This window comes from Mirounga leonina, unplaced genomic scaffold, assembly GCF_011800145.1.
Source record: "Mirounga leonina isolate KUSES-001 unplaced genomic scaffold, KU_Mleo_1.0 Mir_197, whole genome shotgun sequence".
NCBI classification, from domain to species: Eukaryota; Metazoa; Chordata; class Mammalia; order Carnivora; family Phocidae; genus Mirounga; species Mirounga leonina.
Window position 1 is genome coordinate 4,828,184 of NW_023270494.1, and position 10,737 is coordinate 4,838,920.

At 54.9% G+C, this 10,737-nt stretch overlaps 1 protein-coding gene across 4 annotated transcripts in view; it reads left to right on the forward strand.

Moving 5' to 3' along the window:
* Nucleotides 1-156: 156 nt before the first annotated feature.
* MXRA7 (matrix remodeling associated 7) overlaps nt 157-10,737 on the forward strand; it is a 28,434-nt gene continuing 17,853 nt past the window's right edge. For 3 of the 4 annotated variants that reach the window (XM_035025929.1, XM_035025930.1, XM_035025932.1), the window contains exon 1: nt 157-438. In XM_035025929.1, coding sequence (XP_034881820.1) covers nt 172-438 — 267 coding nt within the window. In that variant the 5' untranslated portion in view covers nt 157-171. Of the gene's footprint in view, nt 439-9,467; nt 9,802-10,737 lie in introns of those variants that run through there. The other variant, XR_004683045.1, reaches the window with a different exon arrangement.

The window sequence follows — 10,737 nt, forward strand, 5'->3', positions numbered from 1 at the left end:
GAGCGCCGCCGCAGGGGTCCGGGCCCTGGTACCCCGGCCGCCGCCGAGCCACCCCCGGGGGCCCGAGGGGGCGGGCGCGGGCAAGGGCTCCGCCCCGGGGCGGGGCGCGGGCGGGGCGCGGCGGGCTCCCTCGGGGTCCCCGCGGGCGGGCACTCGGGCGGCCGCGGCGCGATGGAGGCGCCGGCCGAGCTGCTGGCCGCGCTGCCGGTGCTCGCCACGGCGCTGGCGCTGCTGCTCGCCTGGCTGCTGGTGCGGCGCGGGGCGGCCGCGAGCGCGGAGCCCGTGTCCCCGGCCAAGGCCCCCGGGACTCCCGCACCGCCCGACCCCTGCGCCCCAGAGCCGGCGGCCGCGCCGGAGGGCCCGGGGGAGCTCGAGGGGCCGGGGGAGCGCGAGGCGGCACCGGCGGAGGCGGAGGAGCAGGCCGCCGAGGCCAGGCAGGTACGGACCCGGCCCTCCCGGGCGCCCCCTCCCCACCCCGGGGCCCGCCTCCCCCTCCCCCCAGCTCGGGCAGGACCAGGGACCGGGCCCCCAGCCCCCCGCCCCCCGGGAGCGCAGAGCCCGCGAGCAAACTCGCCCTCCTGCCCCCCAGAAGTGTCGGCGAGCGCCGAGCCTGTCGGAGTTGTGCAGTGTGTTCTGCTCGCCGTCCACTTCCCGGCCCCGGCTCCCTCCTCCCCTGGCTCGGGTCACACCCACCGCTCGCCCCGCACCCCTCCGGCCCACGGGTTCCCGGATCCACGTGCATGTGGCTTATTTCAAGGTCTGCAGTAATGAGAGTTGTCTGGATAACGAAAAAATAGTCATACTTAAAAAAAAAAAAAAAAAAGCTGATTTTTCTTGTTAAGCCAATGTGAAATCCAGATTCCAGAGCCAGTGAGGTGGGAAGCACATAGGGCGGGGCGGAAAGAAGAGGCCTTGCACAAATGCAGTCATTTTTATTGTCCTTTTCAAACTGTACACGTGCTTTGGCACATCTCCCCTGGGCTTGCAGATAAGCCCGGCCTGGATGGAGTGGAGGAGAAGATAAAGCCCTCCTACAGGGCCGTTGAGCACCCCCAAACTGACCCTCCTGCTTGTGCCTCAAGCCCACTCCCTGCAGTCCATCAGCTCTGTCCTGACCACACGCCTTGCTTCAGGACATCCAGAGAGATGGGCACCCATCCCACCAGCCCCATACACTTTTTCCAGAGCTTCTCTTTACATTCTCTTTACATTGGAACCCTACTTGCCAGGCATTGCTAGGATTTCAGCACCCTTGACCTCTGCAGGCTACCACCCGGGGCCCTGAGTCAGATCAGAATGCCTTGTTCTTAGTCCCGAGCCCCTTTCCCTGCAGGGGAGAATGGCTGGAGCAGTCGAAACCGTGAGCAAGCTGCTTGGGTGCCTTGTCAGTGTATCTGCAGTGCCTTTTTGAATTCTGCTGGGCACAATGGTTTACACGGGAGAGAACCCTTGAGGGGAAAAGGCAGTGAGGCTGGGCCAGGGCGTTTCTCTTTGCTGAGTAGGTGTACGGGGAGTGGGGGGGGACCCCTCTGAGCAGGCGCTTTGTTTGACAAGTGGGTGACTAATTGTGTCATGAGAGCAGATTCTCACCAGCCTGAGGAGGGCCGTTGTAATCCTCCCGGGGAGGACAGAGACTCGCTTTAATGGAGGCCCAGCTGCTCTTGCTAACCTCACCGGTGATGATGGCAGGAAGGGTTTTGGACCTGTGCTGATATGTTAGGTTGGCTCCCATATTTGGGATTCTGGCTGCACTCACAGCCTCCTGGGCACAGGAGAGACATCGGGCCATTCTCAGCCTGCCCCTAGCTCTCAGCCAGCCTTGCTCCTCTGGGTCACACAGGGCAGCAAGTTCCAGACTGAAGTTTGCAACGCCTGTCGTGGTGCTCAGTCGTGTCTTGATCCTCTGGGTCACAGCACTTCTGAGAGGGCTTCCTCCGAGGCCTGTGGGCCCTCAGCAATTCGAGATCTGGTGGGGTGGGTTCGGTGTTGTTGGTCAAGAGCCTCCAGAGCACAATTTGCCTCTGTCAGGAAAACGCTCGTCCTGTGGGGGTGAGTGGGTGCTTTGGAGGACAAAGCACATCACAGGGTTCACATGCGGGGCAGCTGCTAGATGACTCTGAGAGTTGAGCCTTGTGTCTGTCCTCCCTGTGCAACATCCTGTCCCGAGATTATCCCAACGTAAGGGTTCCGTTTAAGTCAGTTTCCTCACTCAGGGCTCTTGCCCTGCCCTTGTGGGTTCAGATCCCCAACCCTTGCTGAGTTGCTGAGCCCCCCTCAACTCCAGCTGGCAAACAGTAAATCATGGCTGTGCCTCAGGCCCCAGGGGTCAGATGCTGGGGGGACACATATCGCTGTCCCCCACTACTCTGCCTTCCCAGTGGTGGGATTAGCCCTGGAAGAGCTGCTAAGAAATTGTCTGGATATGGAATGGCGCATTTCCGATATCTGATTATCATATTGCCGAGCCCGAGACCAGAGAGCTGAGCCCAGAGAGACGGTAGAAGGACCCTGGGGAAATAGGGGGGGGACACGGGGGGGACGACAGAGCAGCCACCTTGCCTAACTAATGGCGCTTCTTCTGATCCAATCATCTTTCTGCCCAGCCAGGCCTGGGAGGCCCAGGGCAGCTGCTGCTCTGATTCACAAAGCTGATTATTGAGAAGGATCCGGAGCCCAGTGAAGCAGCCTTCCACTGCAGCTCTGGGTCACTGGGAAGCAGCCCCATGGGGAGCAAAGTAGTGTGATGGGCTGAGACACTGGGCAGCTACTGAAGAAATGGGGGGTGATCAGCCGGCCAGGGCAGGGAGGCCAAGCAGAGGGCAGAGCTCTATTATTAGAACCTCTTTCTTGTCATGTCTCCTAGGGGTGAGCGTAGGGGTGGGCAGCCGAGGAAGCATGACAGGCATGCCGCACCCTCACAAAGAATCAGGGCCAACAATGTCACAAATAAGAGCTGGTCCCTTTTAAGGCCAGAAACAGTGCATTTTGGTGCTGATGTGTAGGCTGCAATTCTAGGATGGCCGAGCTTCTTATCATATGCAGGTATGGATTCCAGCAAGGCTATGTCATAGGATTCCCAAACAGTGGTCAAGGTGAAGGTCAAGGGTCACTCGAATAGTACTAGAGTTACGTCTGTGCCAGAACTCGGACTACTTGGCACTCAGGTCCTCGCTCTGCTCAGCAACGGAGTAGGGACAATGACACCAAACACAGAACAGGCAGGGAGATTCATCTAGATTAAAGACTAAAGAGACAAGACAGGCAAATGCGATGCCTGATCCTTGATTGGATTCTGGATTGCAGTGAGGGTGGGGAGCTATAAAGAACATCTTGCAGATAACTGGGAGTTGTTTCAAAGGAATGGTAATATTAGATCATTTTATTGTATCGATGCTCAGTTTCTTGCGTGTGATGCTGGCGTTGTGATTATGTAGAAACATTTCCTTGTTATTAGGAAGATGCATGCCCGGGATGCCTGGGTGGCTTAGTCAGTTAAGCATCTGCCTTCAGCTCAGGTCATGATCCCAGGGTCCTGGGATCGAGTCCTGTGTTGTTGGGCTCCCTGCTCAGCGGGGAGTCTGCTTCTCTCTCTGCCCCTGCTTGTGGTCTCTCTCTCTCTTTGACAAATAAATAAATAAAATCTTTAAAAAATGAAATAAAATAAAAGGGAAGATGCATGCCCAAACATTTAGGGACAATATGTCACATTTCTAATAGTTACACACATAAGCACACACACGAGAATGGAATGATGGTAAAATGTTAACAATTGGTGAATCTAGGTGAAGGGTATATGAGTGCTCATTGTTTTATTCTTCCGATTTTTCTGTAGGTTGGAATTTCCCAAAATACAGTGTTGGAGAGTACGCTTATCTTGATGAGCACTGAGAAATGTATAGAATTGTTGAATCATTATATTGTATACCTGAAACTTTTATAACACTGTATATTAATTATACTTAAAAAAAAAATACAGTATTGGAAAAAAAAAAAAAAACCCAGTGGGGGAATTTCTCAGGAAAGGGCTTGGTTTTTCAGACATTCCGGTGGTATTGGTCTGATTGGGCTGCCCAGCCTCCTCTGGCAGCCCTCATTGTGCAGCTGGACCCTGGTTCACCTTTTTTTTTTTTAAGATTTTATGTATTCATTTGTCAGAGAGCACAAGCAGGGGGAGCAGCAGAGGGAGAGGGAGAAGCAGACTCCCCACTGAGCAGGGAGCCCGATGCGGGACTCCATCCCAGGACCCCGAGATCATGACCTGAGCCAATGGCAGACGCTTAACCAACTGAGCCACCCAGGCACCCCCCTGGTTCCTGCTGTTAGGTCCAAGCTGCATCCCCTACCCTCACCATCCTCGTCACCACAGGTGTGCCCCTGTGCCCCCCACCCCCTACAGAGGCCACAGAATGATTTAGGAGCAGGTGAGTCCCCTCCCCCATCATCTGTTCCAACCTTCATGATGCCAGCATGGCTCCACTTTCTGTTCTCTTAACAAAAGCACAGAAGCCAGCTAGCGGAGGGCCAAATAGATATTTGGCAGTTGTTCATATCACTTTGGAATCTTGTCTCAGTCAGCTCGGGCTGCTATAACAAAATACCAGAGACTGGGGCTCTTAAACAGTAGGCATTTATTTCTCACAGCTCTGGAGGTTGGTAAGTCCAGGATCAAGGTGCCAGCCAATTCAGTTCCCAGTAAGAGCCTGCTTCCTGGCTCGCAGGCAGCTGCCTTCTGGCTGTGTCCACACGTGGTGGAGAGAGAGCTCTCTGGTCTCTCTTCCTCTTCTTATAAGGACAATAATCCCTTCCTGGGGGCCCCACTCTCAGGACTTCATGTTACCGTAATTACCTCCAAAGGCCCCACCTCCAAATACCATCACACGGGGGCTTAGGGCTTCAACATATGAATTTGGGGAGGATACAGACTTTCTATCCATAGCAGGTCTAGTGATTTGCTGGGAAGGAAACTGGAAATAGCCCAAATGTCCATTAATTAGGACATTGGATTAATTAGCAAGTTGGTAGAAATAAGTAAGGAAAAGTGCAGAACATAAAACAGTGTGTTCACAGTAATTACAGTGATGAACATCCCTGAACAGAGGACGATGCCCAGAGCTGCAAACAAGAGTTCAGTGTTCGGTAGTGCAAGAGGGTGTTTTATGTGAAGTTGTTTAAGCTCATACTTTTTTTTTCCATGTGAGAGAGAAGTCTGGGGACTTTCCTAATGGCTCAGCTTTGTTCTTTCTTCCAGAGATAGTCTTGTTTGCACACAGAAAATGTAGCTGCCAGTTAGAATTTTCTACTCAGTGGGAAGTAGTAAATTTTTAAAGAACATATCTTAAGGGGCACCTGGGTGGCTCAGTCGTGAAGCGCCTGCCTTCAGCTCAGGTCATGATCCCAGCGTTCTGGGATCGAGCCCCGCATCGGGCTCCCCGCTCAGCAGGAAGCCTGCCTCTACCCCTCCACTCCCCCTGCCTGTGCTCCTCTCTCACTGTGTCTCTCTCTGTCAAATAAATAAATAAAATCTTTTTTTTTTTTTTTTTTTTTTAAAGATTTTATTTATTTATTTGAGAGAGAGGATGAGAGGAGAGAGAGAGCACATGAGAAGGGGGAGGGTTAGAGGGAGAAGCAGACTCCCCGCCGAGCAGGGAGCCCGATGCGGGACTCGATCCAGGGACTCCAGGATCATGACCTGAGCCGAAGGCAGTCGCTCAACTAACTGAGCCACCCAGGCGCCCAAATAAATAAAATCTTAAAAAAAAAAAAAAAAAGAACATATCTTAAGAAAAAAGCTGTCTAGGTTTGGAGGGTTAGAAAGGAAACGTGGAGCATGTGCCCTTTCAGACAGTCTCTGTTTGTAGCCCTGTTCTTTCCCAGACCATCGGCCTCAGCCACAGTGTGGGAGGGCTGAGACAGCCTGAGACCATTGGTGGATGTGCTTCCTGAGAAATTCCCAATCTCTGGTGGCTCAGGCATTTCTGGAACAACCTGAGTCCGACCACAATCGCTTGGCTGCTGTTAGGGACAGATGAACGAAGCAGGACTTTGATGGGGTTCAGAAACCTCCTCCGGTAAGGGGTGCTCTGCATGGACAGAGCGGCTTGCTGCTCAGTCCGAGCCATGAAGGAGGGCTGGGATGCTGCGCAGGGTGTCCCTGCCCTCCTGCCCGGGAGGGAGAAGGATCGGTCACATCCTTCTGGCCACCGGGGCTGAAGAAGAGCAAATGACATTAACTGGTCCGAAGGAAACCTGGTGTGAGAATTCATGGTACTTTTTCAACTAATATCTTTGCCTCTGAATAGCCATAGGACTGGGGGAAGTCATATAACCTCTGGGCCTCAGTTTCCCCAAATGGAAGGGGTTGAACTAAAACCATCTCTGATCTCTCCTAGAGCTTTCCCATTACCAGCTCCTGTTTCGTGGCCTGTGGGGGAGGGGGTTGTGCATGTGTGCACCCGTGTCTAGTATTTGCAAGTAAGAACTCCCTGCACTCATTGTTAACTCTGGCCAACCTCTGCTTGAGACAGCCCTGGGCATGTTCTCAGCAAGAACCTAATTCTGTGACCTTGGTATTACTAGTGTTTCTCCTGGCCAGATGCTGATGTGCTGATGACTCAGATTCTGAGCTCAATCCCAAGACAAGCAAATACCTCCAGCCTGGTAGTGTCCTGTGAAGATCAGTAAACCCTACTCCTGGGGGGTCACAGCATTCTTATGTTTATTCTTCATGAAGTCTCACCAGTTCCTGTGCCTGTGGTTGAGGCCTCCTTAGAGACTTTAAACACTAAACACCTGTCTTCTATTATGACCCTTAAAGTTGGTCCTGATCAAAGTTCTTCAGCCTGGTTGGTCCCCAACACAGCGATTTCATTTCCTCCCACCCTTCTCGTTCTGGTCATGTCAGTCCATGAGCTCTCCTCCCTGTGCTCAAGCGTCTCTATTTATCCCCTGCCCCCGCAAAACCTAGACACAAAAATTCCACCTAATCCTTGCTGATAAGGGGAGAATGCCCATTTCTGCCCCTGGGTGTTTTTTTTTAATGAGGCTTTTGATGCTCTCCAAATCCTCTTTGTAGGAACAATGCCCAAAACCGTTAATCTGATGGGATTGGATCTGGCATGCTTGGCCATCTGAGCAAGAGAGTGTGTGTAGGGCTTGTGAATGTGCCCTCGATTGGGATGTGAGGTCGGAGTCCAGGATGGCCCTTTTAGTCTGGCTGGTTGAACTCGGCTCTGCAGCCTGGCTCCTCCCTGCCCCCGGGCTTTGTGTGCTGGGCCTGTGTGCTGGGCCGTGAACTCTAGATCTCAATCTACTCCCCCCCTCCCCCAGCCCTGCCTCCTGAGTCAGCCTCTTACCCAGTATTCTTCCTTTGTTCTTTGTCCATGCTGGAAAAGCTCATGCCCATATCAAGTGGACGACTCACTTCTAGGCCTGTCTTCCAGAACACGCTGGCCACTGTCAGCGTGATCAATAGCTGATGGTGCCCAGCCTCTCCTTGAGTTTGACCTCCGGTGGCCGGCCGCCTCCTCAACACTTGCCCGTGGTTGTCCAGTGAGCTCCTGAGGCCACCTGAGACCCCCGTGTCTGTTAAGAGTTCTTGACTTCTGCCCTCGGCCCCTCCCTGCCCCCACTGTTCTTAGTCATCTGCTTGGAGTTCCTCCACGGCCCCCCGAAGCCGCTCAGGCTGAGAGCCCACACGACATCCTCGTTTTCTTATTTTCCGGCCTGAAGTCCCTCCATCAGCAAGTCCTGTCACCTCTGTCTGCGGAGTACCTCCTGAAGTCAGGCTATCCTCTCTCCTGCGGTCCGTGGCTCACCTGGGCTGTGCCATTTGCTCCCAGCGGCTCCCCCGGCTTCCAGCCCGCCCCCCACGTTCCATCTAGCAACGGGCACCATCTTTATCACATGGAAACCACATCCCAGACTCTCCTGCTCCAAGCCCTGCGATGGCTCCCGTCACATGCAGAATTAATTGCGAACTCTCAGCATGGCCCCTATGGCCGGCTCTGCATCCTGTCCCAGCTGTCCCCGTGCCCCCTCTGCCGTGTCCCAGACCTGCACCTCAGCTGGAGCCTGGGATTTGCTCTTCGCTCTGCCTGGCAGACCCTTCCTGGCCTAGACTTCCACACAGTTGTTCCTCTTCACCTTTCAAGTGTATGTGTCCCCGAGCACCTTGGTGAACATACAGTCCCCAACCCCTACTCCAGCACACCCCCCTCTCTGGCTTTCTTCACGGCACCCCGTGTGGTCTGAGGTTATCCTTTATGTTCGTGTCCATTGTCTGCCGCAGCAGGATGTCGGTTCAGGAGGATGGGCCTGCCACGTTCGTGGCCACATCCCCAGCTGCTACAGCGGGCTCAGCACACAGCAGCACCCAGTACATGCTTGTTGAATGTGTGAGCTGCAAGAACGACGAAGAGAAGGAATGCTCGTGGCCCCTGCCACAAGGCAGATGATGCCTCCTCATAGCACTGCCCCGGGCAGCGGGCAGAGGCCATTTCTCCTCATGCCCCAGGCCTCTGGCCCAGGGCCTTGTGTCTTGTCTGCATGCTCTAGAGCTGTGTGTCATGCCCCAGACTGCCCTGTAAGGTGGTGAGCTCCCCAAGGCTAGAAGTGTTCAAACAGAGACTGGATAACTGGCGATGCATCAGTGCAGCTAGGGTTTTGTCTTGGGTCAAAGCCACATTAGATCACTGGTTTTCCCACATTTTTAAAAGCACTAGATACCTTTTTCCTTCTTCAATCTTAGATGGAAGTCCAGTGTGTAGAGCTAAAGCAGAACTGCTCTGTGTGGGGGGGGGGGGGTCTTGGCCCCTCTATTCCCACCTCCCTCCTTACAGCAATCCCTTCAGTACCGCCTCCCTGCCCCCCATGGAGCTCCAGGGCTCTGCCTGCTGAGCCAGGATAAAAACTGAGCTCAAAACCATTCTCGCCAGGTCCTGTGGCCTCAGAGGACCCCACGCAGATAGAGGAAGGAGGAGCACCCAGAAGTGAATGGGGAAGGGCAGACCGTGTGCCCAAGGCTTTGGTTCCAAGAGTGACCCCAAGTTCCTGCCTGCCCTCCCATGGCACACCCCCACCCCCGTGGGCGGGAGAGGAGAGCACCTCCCAGTAAGCATTAGGGACTGACCTCACGGCCTCTGAAGCAGGAGGACCTCAGAGGCTGGGGATTATTTGAATTGAGCACAGCAGTGGTCATTTTAGGGTTTTAGTAGGAAAAAAACATCATAAAGCTGGCATTTGAAGATGTTCTCAGAGCAAATGAGTTGGGGGAGAGTAAGGTCAAGGACACAGTGCCGTATCCGTATCTGGCACTGAGTGATTGGCAGGAGCATGGAGAATGGGGGTGGGGGGGTGGTGATAGAGAAGTGGAAAGGAAGCGGCTGGCTTGGATCACCCTTCCCAGGCTGTGACAAAGTGTCAAAGATGCTGTGACCGCAGAGAAAAACTGACGAGTTGAGAGGGGCCAGTTTAGGATAAGAAGACGTCAGTTCCTTGTCTAAGGGGATGTGCCTTACCCAGCTGCAAATACGGATTTAGAGGGCTGGCCCGAGCGTCCTCGGCCTGAGCTGTCACTTAGGCGCGCAGTGGCTGAGCTGTTGAGACGTGCGGGCGGAGAGGGCCGCTGTGACCTCTGCCGGCCTGCCCTCCCCGCCCAGCACAGGCGCTCGGAGCGGGCGCCAGCTCTGCGCCCTCTGCTTGCCCGTAGCTGTGCCCCTCTGAACGCACAGGATGAACAGCCCGATGGCCTAATGGACTCTTTCTGGAAGAGGGGAGAGCCTTGTCAGACCCACTCTGCCTGCGGTAGGAGCCGGAAGGCGGCCCCCACACCCTGCCCACTCTTGGTGCCCCCCTTGGAAACCTGCCGACGTGCTGCGGTGGATGGGGCCTGACCCAGGCTGCGGAGGAGGGCATGGGGAATCGTGCGGGCCCCTTGAGAGCTTCCTGTTCTCTGTGCTGGCTGCTGCAGGGGAGGGAGGGACAGGCATCCCCGTGGAAGTGGACCTGTGGTCCTCTAAAATCATCCTGGATTAACCGGGGGGCTTGTTGTAGTCACAGCCCGACTCAGCTCAGGTGGCTGGTCACAGGGTCCCAGCAGGTCCTGAGTGCAGGACCCCAGGGCAGAACCATCTCCTCGGGCAGACAGAAAAATGTCTGGTTCTCTCTCTCTGTCTGCCTCTTCCCCACGCCCTGTCTCGGTGCCCCTCTCTCTGTCTCTCTCTCTCTCCCTCCTCTGCTTCAGCGCGGTGCATCAGGCCTGGATCCGCCAGGACAGCCATAAATGGCAATGTGCTGCCTGCAGGCTCGCGCTGGCTCCGAGAAGCCTCCCTCCTTGGCCTCTGGGAGCCCCTGGCCCCAGTGCTTGGCCTCTCCCCCCAGCCAGCCCTCCACTGGAGGAAACGGCTGAATTGGAGAAGTGTCCCGGGACACGTGAAGTTAAAACTTGGGCTCTGTCCAGTAGTGGAATGCTGGGACTCTGGTCAGTGAGGTGAGGGGGTTGGGTCCCAGCCCCAGACTGTCTTGGTGACCAGCCAGGGTGACACCAGCTGTCCGTCTCAGAGGGCGTCGCCAATTCACAGTTTTCACGAAACTGATTTACTTTCTTTTTTTTTTTTTTTAAGATTTTATTTATTTATTTGAAAGAGAGAGAAAGCATGAGGTGGGGAGGGTCAGAGGGAGAAGCAGACTCCCCGCCGAGCAGGGAGCCCGATGCGGGACTCGATCCCGGGACTCCAGGAT